General features: G+C 40.2%; 1 protein-coding gene across 4 annotated transcripts in view; it reads left to right on the top strand.

The window, feature by feature from the left end:
* The window catches only part of CTNNA2 (catenin alpha 2), a 933,346-nt gene that overhangs the window by 872,336 nt on the left and 43,189 nt on the right, over window positions 1-17,821 (top strand). For all 4 annotated transcript variants that reach the window (XM_072951563.1, XM_072951564.1, XM_072951561.1 and 1 more), the window contains 2 exons: window positions 749-862; window positions 9,325-9,506. In XM_072951563.1, coding sequence (XP_072807664.1) covers window positions 749-862; window positions 9,325-9,506 — 296 coding nt within the window. The remainder of the gene's footprint in view (window positions 1-748; window positions 863-9,324; window positions 9,507-17,821) is intronic.

The raw sequence follows: 17,821 nt of genomic DNA, 5'->3' as shown, positions 1-17,821 counted from the left end.
AAAAACAGAGCCCTGGGAGGTGGTACAACTGTGTGCCAAGAGCCAGGTTGTGGGTGACCGTCAGCTTTCAGACTAACGACAGCTGAGCTTAGAATCTCAGACTGATGCACTGTCTTCCCTTCCTGCGCCATCCTTGCCACCTCCTGAGTCCCTCCTCTTAGAATTAGCAGAGCATGGTAGTTTCGAGTGCATGCTTCAGACTGCCTGCCTTAGAAGACTCTGAACGAGGTATAACCTCTCGTGCCTCAGTTTCCTTATGTGCGACTTGGAGAAAACACATCATAGGACTGTCAAGACAACTGTATGAGTGAGCGTACTTCAAGCACTTAGAAAACAATGACTGGCACATGGAAAGCCATTAAAGCACATCATCTGTTATTATTAAATAGGCAAAGAGGCTCCCAGTTGGCCATGTGGTCATGGAGATAAACAGTCAGTCCACTTAAAGCCATTGTATACCCAGATAGCCATTCTATTTTTCACTCTCAATAGAGTATTTAACGCATTACATGAGATCGTCAACACTCTGTCGTAAAACAGGCTTCGTGTTGGATGATTTTGCCCAACTGTAGGGAACGGAAGTGTTCCGAGCATGCAGGTTAGGCTGAGCTTTGATGTTTGGTAGGCTGGTGTATTAAATGCTTTTTTGACTGAATTTCAACTTACAGTGGGTTTATTGGGACTTAACCCTGACGTAAGTCAAGGGAGAGCTGTGTTTGATGTTATCTCTTTTCCTCTGTATGTTTAGACCCCAGAGGAACTAGAGGACGATTCAGACTTTGAGCAGGAAGATTATGATGTGCGTAGCCGGACGAGTGTTCAGACTGAGGACGACCAGCTCATTGCCGGGCAGAGCGCACGGGTAAGTGGGCGCTCAGGATTTGGTTGGGTGCACGGGGGCTGGGTTCACCAGACTGGTTCTAGGGGATTTCTGATTTCCACGGAGGGAGTTGGAACCCCAGAAATTCATGGCTCAGAATCCTGTGCTCTCATCCGGCCATCTGGGGTTGTTTTTAGCAATTCACATTTTGCACAATGGACATCGCCACCACTGATTCTGATTCTGTCTAACTCCGTTCTCCATCACTCGAAACATAGCAGCCACATCAAAGCAAACACTTCTGCATATAGTGGATTTTGTGGGGGCTGGAGATCATGCTTAGATGGTTTAGTGACCAAGGGACACACGAATGCTCAGATCTTCCGTTGGCACAGACACCATGGTTCTGCTTGAAGTCTCCAAGCTTGTTAACGACACAAGAGACGATCACAAATGGAGAATTAAGAGTTCTACTTTGTTACAAGCGGGGCTGTTGTTGCTCCACACTCTTGCCCCAGGGTCTCTGATAAACAAGACCACGTATTTTGAAATTGGTCAAGGCCATCAGAGTAGAGAGAGAACATTTCCACCTCCCAGTACCACGGCCAGCGCCGTCGCCCCAGATCCGTCTGCCATGTGACAGAAAAAGAAATTATAGGGACATACTAGAAATATACCAGCTTAAGTTGTGGAGCAAGAAGCAACAGAAAGGTCATCACTCTGGCTGATGTCTGAACCCTCCTGAATGCTCTGAGACACTGTCCATCAACCCAAGTGTTCCGAAGAGGATCGTGGAATCTGATCAGTCCTGTTAGCTGGAGCTCCTGGAGGGCAGATGCAGGTAATCAAGGCAGGTAGCAGGAGATAGAGCTCCTGAGGGTTGCAACAGGGGGCGAGACCCTCCTGCTTTAACGGCTCAGTTTCCATAGGGCGAAAAATAATCTAATTATAGTAAAACTGAGAATCAGATATGCTAATTCTCTTTGTTAAGTTTTACTTGAGGAAGGATAATGAATAGGGAGGCATGAGGTTGAGAAAGAGATGGTGATTTAGGAGAGGGACGAGGAAGCCCCAGAAAGCTCACGCTGGCTTAGGAATTGTGAGAAAGTAGGAAAAAGCCAATCGGAGGTTAAAATAAAGAGAACTCAGTAAAGACCCAGCTTTCTCCTGAGTCAAGTCTTTATACTTAAAATCTCATTTCTCCTGATAGTCTCATCCAACAGTGAAATGATCCGGAAGATACAGATGGACATTGATAGGGGAGATGAGAGCGTAAAAGCCAGAACATAGACGACGTGCGGGCTTTGATTTCAGACAGACTTGGTTTTGAATTATAAAGGGTAGAGTGAGGACCTTGCTCTGTTACGTGTTACTTAGTGTCCCTGAGCGTCTGTCCTATTGCCTGTAAAATGTGGATAATAGACTTGTTTAATAAGATTCTTCTGAGATTTTAATTATTTTTTTTTGATTTATGGAAGTGTAGTTGATTTACAGTGTTAGTTTCAGGTGTAAAGCGATTCAGTTATACATATACAGATATATATACTTTCTTTTCAGATTCTTTTCCATTCTGTGTTATTACAAGAAATTGAATATAGTTCCCTGTGCTCTGTAGTAGGTCCTTGTTTATCTATTTTATATATAGTAATGTATGTCTGTGAAACCCCAGCCCCTAATTTATCCCTCCCCACCCTTTGCTCTTTGGTAACCATAGTTTGTTTTCTACGTCCATGAGTCTGTTTTTGGTTTATAAATAGAATTTGTATCATTTTTTTAGACTCTACATGTAAGTGATAGCATATGGTATTTGTCTTTCTCTGTCTGACTTACTTCACTCAACATGATCATCTCTAGGTTCATCCAGGTTGCTGCAAATGGCATTATTCCATTCTTTTTTACAGCTAAGTAATATTCCATTATATATATACACACATACCACATCCAGTCATCTGATGATGGACATTTAGGTTTTTTCAAGATTTCAGTTATTTAGTATTTGTAAAATAATGAGCATAACACCTGACATACATTAAGTACTCAATAAAGGATGACTCTGAAAATTGTCATCCTTTGGAAGAGAAATCTTTCCTAATCACAGGCTGGTGACAGCAGAAAAGTACGCAAGAGTACGAAGCCCCCTATTTTAAAAATACCTCGTAGATTCTGTTTACTCCTCTCAAAATGTTGAAAATAGGGAAGTTAAGCTGAGAGTCTTTTGAGCCAGTGTTGGCATAACACAAAACTAATTCATCTCTCAAGTCAATTCATCTTCAAAATTAAGTTAAAACCAGCATTTTTCCATCGATGGCAAAGGGCAAGTTTGAGTCATTCACCCAAACATTCATCAGTTCAAAGTCAGTCTGATTGACTGATTGCAGCTTAGTGTTGATAGAATCCAGCAGCCATTGACTTGCCTTCTCAAAGACTAAGGCATATGGGACAACAACCCTTATCTTGTAATCTTTTAATCACCATCTTGGCAAAATGGCGTGCTTAGTCCCACCTCCCACGAGGAAGAATACAGTCACATTGTGCTTCCATTTCCTGCATGTCACTGACATCAGACATCAAGTCAGTGAAGACAGGTGGAAACAGAAGTCAGGTGGCACCTGTCTACACCATCTATGGTTTCTTCACTCAGTAGGTGGAAGGACCGTGGTCTTTACTGAAAGGTTTTTCAGAGTGAATTATGAGTATGGGCCAGGATAGTAACAACAAGGTGCCCCTGTAATCCAGTCCCTGCTGATTTGCCTTTTGAGACCTGTCGTGTGGGCACTACTTACTGAGTCAGCCTATTTAAGCCTATAATTAAATGATGACAAATCAGAGACATAGAATTACGGCTGTAAGTTGGAAATAAGCGGGTGCATTGAATTGCTGAGATCACAGATGGTGGAACTTGTGACCAGAGAAGTGTGTTAACTTGGTCAAAACTCTGAGGGAGGCAAACGTGGTCTTTGACAAAGGCAGGGGCTCTTTGCAGCAGCCAGTCCTCCCCTGTTAATTCGTGTTTTCATTCAGAGAAATTCATCTCTGAAAATGGTAAATTAATGTAAAAGGAGTTTCGGGTGAGGGAAAAGAGTCTACTGTCCACTCCAGCATTGCTCTCAGATTCTGAACTTGGTGTGTTTGTTTTCTTCGTGGGACCCTGTCTGCTGCTTGTCTACAAGACTTGAGGAGAGAGGGGGTTGGGGGGGTGGGAAGAATGAGAATAATTGTTCTCTCTTCTGATAAAATGTAGAAATGATTAGACCCTTTGATCCTAAACGTGACATCTTATAAAGTCTTTCTTCACAGGCTGATATAGGTAAATTGGTCAGCATCAACTCTTGGACACTTAACCTTGGTGATAAAATATGTCATTTGGAGTCGCACAAACTTGATTTTAAGCATGGGCTTGGCTGAGCTGTGTGGCTTTGGGGTAACTTTCTTAGCCTCTCCATGCCTCCTCTCCATGTGTATGTGTGTGTATATCCACACACAGCAGCCTAGTATGTAATGTCATTAGAAGAACTGCATGATGAAATACATCACGAAAGTTATTATATAATGTTAAGTTGATGAAGAAGGTGATGCTTGTAGCATAAGGTACATTCCTTAGAGGGCCGACCAATAATTTAGCCTGAAAGAGCTGGATAATTTCGACCATCGTGAAAGTTTTTACTTGAATTAATGGAGCAATAACCTCAATTGTCCAGCTCACCTCACAGCTGAGACAGGTGAAGGTGACCCACACCTTAATTACTTGCGTTTATTGTCCTGCTTTAAAACCAAGTGAGTAGAAACGGGCACGTTGAATTTTAACCCTTTTAATCATTATTTATAAACGTTCGTGTACTTGAAGCCTTAACGTTAGACTCTTGCTCTGTGCTTAAGAAACTAACCCTTGTCAGTTTGCAGATCTGTAGACTTCAAAAGTCATTTTTCATTTTGAGATTGGAAAATACAATCATTTTGCGACTGGCAAAAAAGCTCTTTGAAATTTAGATTGAAGACACGATTCTGGGCTGGTTCGTTCTTGGCTTGTGTCAGTAATCTGCATTTTCATTTAATAAGTAAAGTTTAGAACAATCTTCCCCAAATAATTGGACGTTCAGGAGGAAGGCTGGCAGCCTCGGGTGGAGGTGCTCAGAAACTGTGGATTCAAGTCTCTGATGCCACCAACTTGGGCCCCAGGTCAGCAATCTGGACAGCTGTGCTCGGCTCCACGGCAAACAGCAGAAAACCCCAGACCGCCCCAGGTCATCACATCACACACGGAAAAGTGGATTTGTTCTCTTCCCCCCACCCCGGCCATGAAAATCATTTTGTCCTCATGTTGCCTTAGTCTGAGGGAATGAAAAATTGCATGCTATGTATTTTGCAATCAACTTGATTTCAATGTAGCCGGCCTCTAAGTTTCTTCTTTTTTCCTAGCTAGATCGGCTTTACTGTGTTAACATTTCAAACTGCTGAGTTCCATTGATAAGACCTAATTAAAACTCATGTGTTGAATTTTAATTTGATTAACTTGCAAATTTCACAGTTTGTGATCGACTGTTTATAGATAACCTTTTTTTAAATTCCAGTTTGAGAAAAGGTCAATGATGAATTTTTAAAAGCCAAGAGCATTTTAAGAATATTTAGGGAACGACTTCAGCTCATGGGGAGCAGACAGAAGCGGAAGCAAACGGAACGACTCTTAACACACGAGTCACACGCCATTAAGTGCCTTATGCGGGTCGAGCACCCCTTAGAGTCAAAGTAACGTCTTCCCTTGCCAGTCCGCTTGGAAGGGGCCAGTGTTTCCTCAGACGTGTGCCCTTAGAAAATGTTTGTCCGTTCTGGTAACTCCTCTCAAACCACGTCAATGCAGTGAGTGGACAAATGCCTAAGCAGTCACTCCAAAGGTATTTATTTAACGTCTACGCTGTGCAGGATGAGGCCTCTGCCCTCAGGAAGCTCAGAGAAAAGACAGGGCATTAATAGAAATTAGAGGGTCCCAGCAAGGCAGTTAATCTTCCAATGCTAGGCTGCGCAACTGAAACTCCACACGACGCAGTTGGCAGACACGTGTACGCCCTTCAGTGCACAAATTAACCCTCCTGGGACAATGGTAGGTCTGTCGCTTCCTGTCTGGAGGTTGAATGTAGAGTCTGGAGGTCTGCCAGGCAGTTTTGTAGATTCTTTTTACAGAGAAACACCTAATGGATGCTTTAAACGATGCTGGTTAGGACATGTGGGGTCTAAGTAAAACACAATTGTCAGTTTTGTATGAGGTGACAGATGAACCTAAGACAGCGGTGGAGCACCAGACAGGGATGCTTCAGGAACCTTTTGCAAATCCAGAGCTATCTCACATGCATTGGAACAGCTGCCTTGGAATTAGTACCGGATTGCGTATGTGGGTTTATAACAGACCCTTTGGGGCATTAACTATCTTTTCAAATACAGTTTTTAAAAGTACTTTAAAATATTTTTCAAATGATGGTATTTTAAATACTGAACTATTGAATTTGCACCAGTCTGGCTTTTAAAATATGGATTGTAATTTTTGTACACGCACGTATACATGCACACACATACTTGTGCACATGCGTATATGCATCAATCACTCTTACATAAAGTCACACACACGTGCATGGGATTTAGCAGACGTGGCTGTCTGTGTAAGAGGAAGCATCCTGGCAGCTGCTAGTCCGCGGACGCCTTTATGCAAATCAAACAAAGGCATCCCTTGCCCTGGTGGATGAGGCCTCGTCTGCAGGATGCTCAGTCTGGCGGAGGGGCCTGCAGTTTCAGCGGCCTTTGCCCCACTGGGCGGGGGCCACTGTGCAGTGTCTAACCTGCACGGCCATACCTGGTGACGCAGGTGTGCACAGTGGTTAAGCGTGGTGTTAGCTGACCTGGGTTTGAATCCTATTCTGACAGCTTATTAGTCATGTGCTAGTAGGAATTTAATTAACTTCTTTGGGTCTTGGACTTATCATTAGTAAAACAGGGCTAGTCACAGTATTAATCTTGTAGAAAAATGAACTAGATTAAATTTTTGACGTCCGTAAGTCTCTTCGCGCAATCCCCAGTGTACATGCGTGTGCTCGAGGAACCTTACCCATTTATAGTCACACAGTCTCTGGGCCCATCCCTTCCCTTCGATGGCAACTAACTAATAAGCTTACTTAGTTGGAAGGAAAAAAAAAAACTAATACAGAAATAATGTTAATCTAATGTTAATAATAATCCCACACACGCTTAATGTAACTGTTTTTCGGACAAACACATAACACATTTATTATTTCATTTGCATTCCACTGTTAACGTCTCGAGGTCATTGTTTACTTCTGTTACATTATAGAAAGTTAAGGATCTGATCCAGGAGCAACAAGGTCCCAGCCCTTGTCAGTGACAGAGCCTTGCTGAGCCCAGTTTTTCTGGGGTTATAGCCACCGATATTTCTATTCGATACCAGCCACCTCTCCTTCGAACAATTCACTCACCTTGCAAGGGTAGAAAGCAGTTTTTGTTTTTCAGATCTTTACTTATTAGTATGTTTTTCTGAAGTATAGTCAGTTTACAGTGTTGTGTCAATGTCTGGTGTACAGCACAGTGCTTCAGTCATACATACACATACATATATTCCTTTTCATATTCTTTTTCATTATAGGTTACCATAAGATATTGCATACAGTTCCCTGTGCTACACAGTAGAAACTTGGTGTTTATCTATTTTATATTTAGTAGTATCTGCCATCTCAAATCCCCAATTCATCCCTTCCCACCCCCTTCCCCCTAGAAGCCGTTTTCATGTGTTATTTTACTGTCCTTTGCAAAAGGTGTAGCCACCCCAGATCATGCTCTCCTGGGCTCTCTTCTGGAGAATACGGGTCCCAGAACCAGAGGGGTGCCAGCGTTGACACACTGATGCACATGCTCCTTTTAATGAAGCAGGTTGCAAATGGTCCTGTGAGGATGCAATGAGGTGACGTCAAACATTTCGCTCAGGGCCTGCGACACAAATGGTGTTTAATAAATACAGTTGATTCTCTTTATTCATGGCCTCTCTGTCCTGTAAAGTCACCGCGAATGCTTCATTAGCAACTACTGAACCGCTGCTCCCAGGGGAAATACAGGGGTAGGTGCCTGAGAGCTGCCAGTCTTAACGTTTCCTTCCGCCAATCAACACATAATCTTGTTTAATAAGTGTTTCTATCTAGATGCTTTATTTGATAGTTTGGGTTCATTAACCTTGAACTCACAGCCGAGAACCCTTAAACTCATGCTTGAACGAAGTTTATCTAACACGCGGATTTTCTCCATCAGGTGCATCGCAGCCTTCTTGTGCTTAGAGACACTAGACGGCACACTTCAGCACTATGAATGTTAATTGGGCCACGTTAAACAGCAAAATCACCAACAAAAAGTACAAAGATGTGACTGAGTGGGTATAGCTCAGGGATAGAGCACGTGCTTAGCACGCACAAGGCCCTGGGTTCAATCCCCGATACCTTCATTAAAAAAATAAAATTATTTTTTAAAGAAAAGTACAAAGATGTGGAAAACGTGGTATCAAATGGACTGCAGAAAGGACTCTTGCTTATAGTATGAGTGCTGGAACAAGAAGGCGGAGAAATCCTTGTTCAGGTTCATCTGGGAACGAGGATGTCCAATGACTCAAATTTGGGGCAGCTCTGCGCACGTCTGTGAATGACTGAAAGCATCACAAACATTGATTAGGGGGTTTCAAATAAATTTAGAGAGTAAACAAATTTGCAAAAAAAATCTATGAATAGTGAGAATCAACTATAGTTCTTTCTTTTCTACAACCCCTTAGCTAGCAACTAATGAAAATCAACCTTTGCTTCCTAGTCCGTTATCTTAGTTCCATCACAACTTCTCTGCCTACATAATTCTAGGCTCTACAGGGAGCCATGGTCGCCCCAGGATTTGCACAGCGGAGGGCTGGGAGTAGGTATGCCATTCCTGAAGTGCCCTGGGTAGGGGATTTTTGTTTGGCAGCTAACCATGGACGACTCCATTAACACGCATAGACCGTCTCCCCACCCTCCTTGGGGTGCTCAGATACTGTTTAAAATTACTTTCCCTTCCCAGAGACAAAAGGCCTTTTTTTCCCTTTCTCCCTTCCCTGAACAGATTTGAGTGTTGAAAGAGGTGCCCTCTTTCATCTGGTAAAAGTTTCCCGAGACCAAATATAAAAATTGTCAGGAATAGATTCTTTTGAACAAACATATGTCATCAAAGCGACAGAGAAGCTCTGTGACTGTGAATGTGCACATACTTTTGGATTCCTGCTTTTTTTTTTTTTTGGTATGTGGGAATGAGGACAGGGAATTTGGGGACCCTGCTGGTCTTTTCTGGGGATGGAGAAAACGTACTCTCCAGAATGGTGGGACAGCCTAGAGCCTTGTCAGGGTCTGGCTTTGCCATTAACCGGAGGAGGCAGAGTCTGCCTCCCGCCTGGGCTCCCTTTGTCACCAGGGGTCACACCTCTTCTGTAACCCGCGCAGGCCATCATGGCACAGCTGCCGCAGGAGGAGAAGGCAAAGATCGCCGAGCAGGTGGAGATTTTCCACCAAGAGAAGAGCAAGCTGGACGCGGAAGTGGCCAAGTGGGACGACAGTGGCAATGACATCATCGTGCTGGCCAAGCAGATGTGCATGATCATGATGGAGATGACAGACTTCACCAGGTGAGGCCTGGAGACAGGGAGGCAGAGGTCTTCTTGTTAAAAGTAACAGAAGCGTGGCAGCACCTGTTCGCATGTGAAATGCCTGCTGAGAAATTAAAACACTACAGTTCAAGCGAGGGGGTGGTATTATAGCCTGGACGTGGGTAAGTCCAGATCATCTGGACCAGATTCTTAGCAGCTCGGTCCTTTTGGTCAAAAAGAACAGATTCATCTTTGTAATTATCATTGTTTTAATTATCTATCTCAGGCTGATCATACAATCAAACCCCTGGGTCTTGGGTGACTCATTTTTGGTCTATGCTGTTTTATAGTCTGTTTAACTATTACTCTGAAGATAAGATGAATGATTTGCTGCTGTCTCTTTGGAGAATATATGCATCACATATATGTGTGTGGGCATGTAGACATGTTCTGTCCATATCATATAATTACATTCTATATGAAATATAGAATATAATATAATTACAAATAAAATCTATATTATTTTAAATAAATTTATTTAAAAACTAATATTTTAGTTTCAATATTTTAATTTAAATATTAATTTAATAATCAATAATACAAATAAATACTATTTTAAAATAAAATGTAAGTAAAATATAATATAATTATAAATAAAATAGATATACATGTATAATTGCAATATATATTTTATGTAACATAGGTCATGATCCAGCATACACTTCAGCTCATATTTTACCCTTACATGCAAAGAAGCAGGTTCAACAGTCTGATTCTATAGTTCTGACAGGGAAATGAAACATTGCATAAGTTCTAGTCCCTTTTGCTCTGAGCAGTGCTTTTAATAAATCAAGAGACAGTCAGAATTTTGTCAGGAGCCCTTCTCTTCACCCGGGGTCACTGCTGGGTCTGCGTTGGATTTGCAGTCTCCTCTTTAAGGGGAGTGACCTGGCTGTCCTTCCTGTCACACAAAGGGCAAGCCAAGGGACAGCAAAGCTCGATGAAAAGAGCCCTGGATTTTTCATCCAAATACCAGGTGATTTTGGATCCGTCTTTTACCGTCTTTATATGTGAAGTGAGGAAATAGAGAGTCTTCTTGTCAGCGTCACAGGAGAGTTGGGAAACTTTAAAAATTCAAAAAGGTAATGTTGGTGTAAATTATGCTGCCATCCGAATGAAAACTATCATTTTACTGTAGATTTTTTTTTCTGGGAAACAGACACACAGACACACATGAGCAAAGATGTTCTTAATAATTCAACATGGTGTTTGTTATTAAAGCTATATAAGATATGTGGCAATGTCAAGACACTACCTTGGGGTGGTGATTTTTTAATGATTCTTGATTGTTTTTAATAAGAAAGGGCTACAACTGATTATAGGTTATAATAAAGTATAAAGTGTCCCTTTCTCAGCCCCCCTCCCTTTCCCCCTGGCCAGTGTGTACTCATGACATGGCTTGGCCCTTTCTCCAAGTATTTTAAAATTGTTTTTGACTTAAGTGGAATGACTTGAATGTTATGAGGGTGACCTTCGAGATTCTAAATGTCATTGTATTCATTAGAAGTTCAAATTTGTACATTTGGCTAGTCTTCATCGGCATCACTGATTTATTTCACATAAAAAAATTATAGTAGGAAGACGCAGTCTGAGCCATTATTTAAGTCTGAACTTTCTACAATCCAGACTATCATGGTAGCCTCACTCATTGCTCTTCAAGTCCTGTGATGACTTAATTTGCTGCCTTTTAACATTGTATCAGTGCTTTATCTGATGGATATTATGCAATTCACTAATAACATCGCTTGAACAGATAATCTCATCAATTTGAAGAGAATGATGAGTCTCGTCAGGTTGCTGGTTTAGATCAGGGAAACATTTCCTAACGCTCAAGATTCTGCATCACTGTGCCAAGGGAGAGGGATGTTTGCGGGGGTCTCGTTAGATGATATTAAGTAAGACAGACTTTCTATTAATCAAAGTATAGTTTTGAATGTGAAAAGGCGGCCACTTCAATTCCCAAGGGATCTCAGATAATCATTTGATGCTGATTTGAATAATGAAATGTCTGGAATGCCATTGGTTATCATTTTTTCCCCCACTGCCTGATGAGTAGGTTTGTGCTCCTTTGTGAAGGCAAAGGGAGGGGTATAGATATTAGTAACCAGGGAAACAGAAGAGGGTGTGAGACGGAAATGGACCATTTGCTTTCTTTTTTTTTAAATTGAAGTATAGCCAGTTTACAATGTTATGTCAATTTCTGGTGAGCAGCGTAATGTTTCAGTCATACATAGACATACGTACATTCCTTTTCAGATTCTCTTTCGTTATAGGTCACTACAAGGCATTGAATACAGCTCCCTGTATTATACAGAAGAAACTTGTCATTTATCTATTTTATGTATAGTAGTTAGTGTCTGCAAATCTCAAACTTCCAAATTTATCCCTTCCACCCCATTTCCCCAGTAACCATAAGATTGTTTACTATGTGTTTCTGTTTTGTAGATGAGTTCATTAGTGTCCTCTTTTTTCTCTTTTTCGATTCTATATATGAGTGATATCATATGGTATTTTTCTTTCTCTTTCTGGCTTACTTCACTTAGAATGATGATCTCTAGGTCCATCTGTGTTGCTGCAAATGGCATTATTTTATTCTTTTTTATGGCTGAGTAGTATTCCATTATATAAATATACCACAACTTCTTTATCCAGTCATCTGTGGATGGACATTTAGGTTGCTTCCATGTCTTGGCTATTGTAAATAGTGCTGCTGTGAACACTGGGGTGCATGTGCCTTTTCAAATTTGCAAGGAAATGAAGGTTTTGATGGAACACAGGAAGTGGAGGTTTAGATGGGACACAGAAAGTGGAGGTTTAGATGGGACACAGGAAGTGGAGGTTTTGCTGCTGCCTCCACCTGCAGAGCCTCTTCCTTTGCAAAGAGGGAGCTGATTTGAGCCTTTCATGGTGCCTCTCACCTGAGTTCACCGCACTTGACCACATGCATTATTATTATTGCCCTTGCATTTTCCACTTTAAGGAGGGGTAATTTCAGCTCTGGACCTCTAATGACTCTTGTGTACTCTTTTTGCTTATTTAAAGGAAAGTATAGAGCTGAGTAGGAGTTGCAACTTGACTGCTCTCCTCACATCATATGTTTAAAGGGTATTTGAGTGCAAAAAAAAGCACAAACCTTGGCACTTCTTATCTTGTTGTTTTATTCTTATAGTAGCTAATTCATTAATTTGATTCAGTAATCTCAATGATACCCACTCCATTATCATTAATTTGCCTCATTATTTGTGTAATAACTTCTTCATGGAGGATAAACCTGATTATGCCTCCTGTCTTTTTCCTGTTCAGTTCTTGACTTCCATCTCCTGGGCAATCGCAGAAGCTGTGTCCGGCAAAGGGTGAATCTATATTTCTCATGTCACTTGCAGAAAGAAATAGCTTGTGCCAGTCTTGTACCCCGATAACAAAAGCCGTGCAGAGGACAGCAGGTCAGGAAAGACACCAGTGCTTAATTGTATAGCAAGGGACAAAGCTGTCTTTTGAGAGCAACTGTCACTTCCGGTCTTGAAAGGAACTGGGTTCAGCGTTAAAAACAAAAACAAAAACAAAAACAAAAACATAAACAAAAACAAAAAAACTTTCATGGTACAATCAACTATAAAATACTGAGCAATGGACTTTAAAAATATCATGTAATCACCCCACTCTTCCAAAACTTCATTTCTGCTTTAGTTCAGACACTCAATACTTCAGTCCAGGTGACAGCCTGACTAATCTTTCAGTTCCAATTCCTGACCCTTGTCCGTCCATGCCGCACCATGTCTGGCCATTCAGGGACATCCATCCAGCTCCCTTTGCACCAAAACTTTGCCTGACTCCTCTTTTCATAGAAGAAAATAAAAATCTTGAGTTTGCTATCCAAGGCTGACCTTTATGGACCCTTAGATTTCTTCTCATTTTTGTGCGTATCTGTACTTCAGCTTCAAGACTGTAACATAGATGTTATCTCCTTGAATAGTTCAACTCATCCTGCAGTCTCACCTGACTTCGCTTTAATCCCCAGATTAATTCAGCTTCTCTGCTGTGCTGTCTTTGGACGGCTTCAGCTGATCGGTGAAGTCTAGTCCCCAAGGACGCTTCATGGACCTCTGGTTCTGGAAGGAGGCTTCCACGATGCAGTACATTCACAGATAGACTCCGTACTGACTCCATCTTATTACTGGACAGTCACATCATATATTGATCAGTTAGACGTACTGAGAAAGCGAGAGCAAATAAATGGTTTTAATTTGGACTAACTCAGAATGTAAGGATGCCGGGTACTGAGCACATTAACTCCAGATGCACTCACATATTGATTTTTCACATTAATACCTCCTACCTTTTCCTGAAATAAATATGAGTCATTTGTTAAATTGTAGATAGCAGTGATGTGTTAATAGTTTTCCATGACTCTTTTTTTTTTTTGAAGTGACCACTTCCTGGGAAAGCTTCCAAATATTGGCCCCTGTATAAGAATCACCTGTTACCAAAATAGACAGGGTTACATGAATCTATGTGATGGAGCCAGTTCTATGGCTAGATGTTTTTCCAAGAAAAGTGAAAACATGTTCCAAATAGAACAGTAAGATGGCTTCTGTCTTTAAGGTCACAAGGTTCCTCAAAGCACCTTCTAAGATGCCCAAAATAAAGAATCTGATGGAAGTTAGAGAAACACAAAGGGTATAAACCATCATTTTGAGACAGTCCCTTTGTTAGCACTGCTGTCTACCTATAGGAAGACCCAAATTTCTAATCTTCTCTTTTCTGGGCTGGTACACACATTTTTTTTTCCTGTTGGCCATTTGTTTGTTTGTTTGTTTGTTTTTGTTTGTTTCTGTAATGTAAGTACATTATTCCAATGACTGCTGTTCATTTAGACCTGTGCTGTCCAAATAGAGAAGCCAGTAGCCACATTTGGTGGTTTAAATTAGTCGTATTTTTTTTTATTACGGTAAAAAATATATACAATAAAATTCACCATTGTAACCATTTTTAATTATACAGTCCTGTGGCATTAAACACATTCACTTTGTCGTGCAGTCATGACCACCGTCCATCTCTAGAATGTTTTCATCTTCCCCAGCAGTAACTCTGGCCATTGAACTTAACTCCTCATTCCCCTCCCCTCCCAGCCCTGGGCAACCACCATTCTCCCTTCCGTCTCTATGAATTTGACTACTCTAAGTATCTCATATAAGTGGAAATGTACAGTATTTGTCTGTTCGTGACTGGCACATTTCACTTAGCGCAATGTTCTCAGGGTTCCTCCGTGTTGTAGTTTGTGTTGGACTTGCATTCCTTCTTAAGGCTAAATAAATGTTTATATCATATTTCATTCATCCATTCGTCTATTCTTGGGCACTTGGATTGTGAATAATGCTGCTATGAACATGGGTCTACAAATATCTCTTTGAGACCCTGCTTTCATTTTTTGAGCGTATACCCAGAAGTGGAATTGCTGGATCATATGATAATGCTATGTTTAGTTTTTGGAGGAACCACTGTGCTGTTTCACACAGCAGCTGCATCATTTTACATCCCCATCAACAGTGCACAGAGGTTCCAACTTCTGCACACCCTTGCCAAGACTTCTTTTCTGTTTCTGTTTGTTTTTCTAGTAACCATCACAAAGAGTTCACAAAGAGTGTGAGATGATGTCTCGCTGTGGTTTTGATGTGCATTGTCCTAATGATTAATGCTTGAACATTGTTTCATGTGCTGATTAGCCATTGTAGATCTTCTTTGGAGAAATGTATATTCAAGTCTTTTGCCCATTTTTAAAATCAAGTTGATTGATTTTAGTATCGAGTTGTAGGAGTTTTGATACATTCTCAATATTAACCTCTTGTCACAGAATTATAGAAGGTGTCCATCATTACCCAAGTTTCAGCATTCATTCCCAACCTATGCAATGATAGCATTAAACAAAAATGCTACCTTTGGTGCATAGGCTGAGTTCAGCATCTTCTCTTTTAAAGATAATACTGTTATTCAATAGTAATTATTCAATAGTTACTATTAGGGACAACCTGGCACTTGAGCTAACTCCAAAATAGCACAACTATTTTTTTTTCTACATCTGCCTTCTCTTCTGTTTGTGATCTGGAGAAAGTGGGTCATTTCACTAATTCTATATTCAAAGAAATCTGGGCCTTGAAACGTTCTTAGAAGCATCTTGTGTGATTCTCAGAACCCTATACCAGATATGCAGGATTTCAAGAAGATCTGAGTGATTTTCTTAATTCATCGTGATGAAGCCATGAAGGTACACAGTGCTTTAGCTACCTTTTCACACTACAAGTACTTACAACCATCTAGCCTCTTCGTTCGGCAGTCGACAGTTTTTCTTGTTGATTAGAATGTTTCATGTTTTTATATTTCCATTTTATTTTTCAGTCAGTATTTTTATATTTTGTGAAATGGTCACCACAGTAAGTCTAGTCAACAGCCATCACTGTGCGTGGGCGCATATTTGTTTTCTTCCTTTTCTAAATTCTGGAAGAGTTTAAGTATATAGGGATTATCTTCTTTTTAAAGGGTTAGTAAATTCCCCTGAAAAACTCTCCGGATTTACTGATTTTTTTGGTCAGCTTTCTCTCTGACAACCTTATTTATTTCTTCCATGGAAATCAGACTCTGTTGATTTTTCAGAAGCTCCTTTTTGGTCAAAGTTGGTAAATTATATTTTGATAGAAAGTTATTTCATCCAGGTTCTCAAATTTATTTACATGCATTTGAGGAAGGTAGAGTTACGATACTTTCAATTTTCTCTTTTCTAAGTTTAGTTAAATCTTACCTTTTTTTACTTTAATTTTTTCCCTTGAATACTTTTAACATTTTTTTAAATAGAAAAAATGTATTAAAGTATAGTCAGTTTACAAACTTTTATTTTACTTTTGAATATTTGTTTTCCCTGTTTTTTTCTTGATAACAAGCTAAGTATATTTTCTGCATCAGTTTTACCTTTTTGGGGGGAGGGGAGCCAGTTTTCAATTTATTTATTTACAGGTTTATTATTGTCTAACTCATAAATCTCTTCTTAGAACTTTGTTAGTTTCTTCCTACTTCTTTCTAAATTCTTAAGTCAGATGATTATTGTTTTCATTTCTTGCATATTAATATCTGTAGTTGCCACTGTTTGTGTTTCTCTGAGGTCACAACTTAAGCTGTCTTGTAAGAATGAAACACATACAGCAAAAAGGGAGCTAAATTGCAATTAGGGACACAGAGGTCCCAGCCCTAGTTCTCTGTCACTCTCTGCATTATCATCTTGGGCAGGTCATTTAGCCTCCTTCCTGGGTTTCAGTTTTCTCAATTAGAAAATGAGGAAACATTTGATGATCTCAAAACTTCTACTTTGCTCTCCAGTTTCGTGAAATATATCCTCATCATCAGCTGGTAACTCCAAGAATTGAGTCTACAATGTTAACTTTAAAGTCTTAAACATTTTTAATAATAATATACTAGTGAGTCTACAAACCATGGTCTCTGGTGTAATCCCCAGAGACGTGTTTCGAATCACTCTTTGGCTGCCATATGGGAGCCTGAGCCTCAGGTCTCTATCAATGCCCTTTACTGACTAAGCACAGTTTATTAGAATCAGTCAGCTCTTGAAAGTGATCATGTAAGGTTCATGAGAGAGCATTTCCACAAACCCTTTGAAATACTTGAATTCAACAAACACCAAGATTGTTACTAATGAAAAAATCATACATAGTGCAGCCCTTTGTGAATGGGTTAAGATGAAGGCAAAAAGTAACAGCAAATCTTGTGTCCGAGTAAAACTGCAAAAAAAAAAAAAAAAGATTTTCTAAGGTCTGAAAGTGTCGGAGAAATAAATAATAATGAGAATATTATTAAATATTGAAAGATTCTAATCTAAACTTTCCTTTCAAATGGAAACCCAAACCAAAAGTTTATTTGGACATAATTTTAAAAATATTGTTAGAGGAGAGAGGGTATAGCTCAGTGGTAGAGTGTGTGCCCAGCGTGCACAAGATCCTGGGTTCAATCCCCAGCACCTCCACTAAAAAGAAGTAAATAGAAAGTTAATTATCTCTTCCCTCAAAAAAAAAAAAATTAAAAAATGTGGGAAAAAAAGTTAGAGAATGGGAGCCATATTTCCATGGAATCTTTAATGCACCCAAATTATATAAAATTCGTATGTAAAATTCCTGTCCATATTTAAAACTCTATACAGCAACTGAAGAAAAAGTCAGTGAACTTTTTTGTGGAAGAGTTCATGTTACCAGAGCAAAATGAAGTCTCTCAAGTTTTGAAGTCCCCTATGTACCTGT

Source organism: Vicugna pacos, chromosome 28, assembly GCF_048564905.1.
Source record: "Vicugna pacos chromosome 28, VicPac4, whole genome shotgun sequence".
Taxonomy (NCBI): Eukaryota; Metazoa; Chordata; class Mammalia; order Artiodactyla; family Camelidae; genus Vicugna; species Vicugna pacos.
This window is presented reverse-complemented; position numbering and strand designations above follow the sequence as displayed.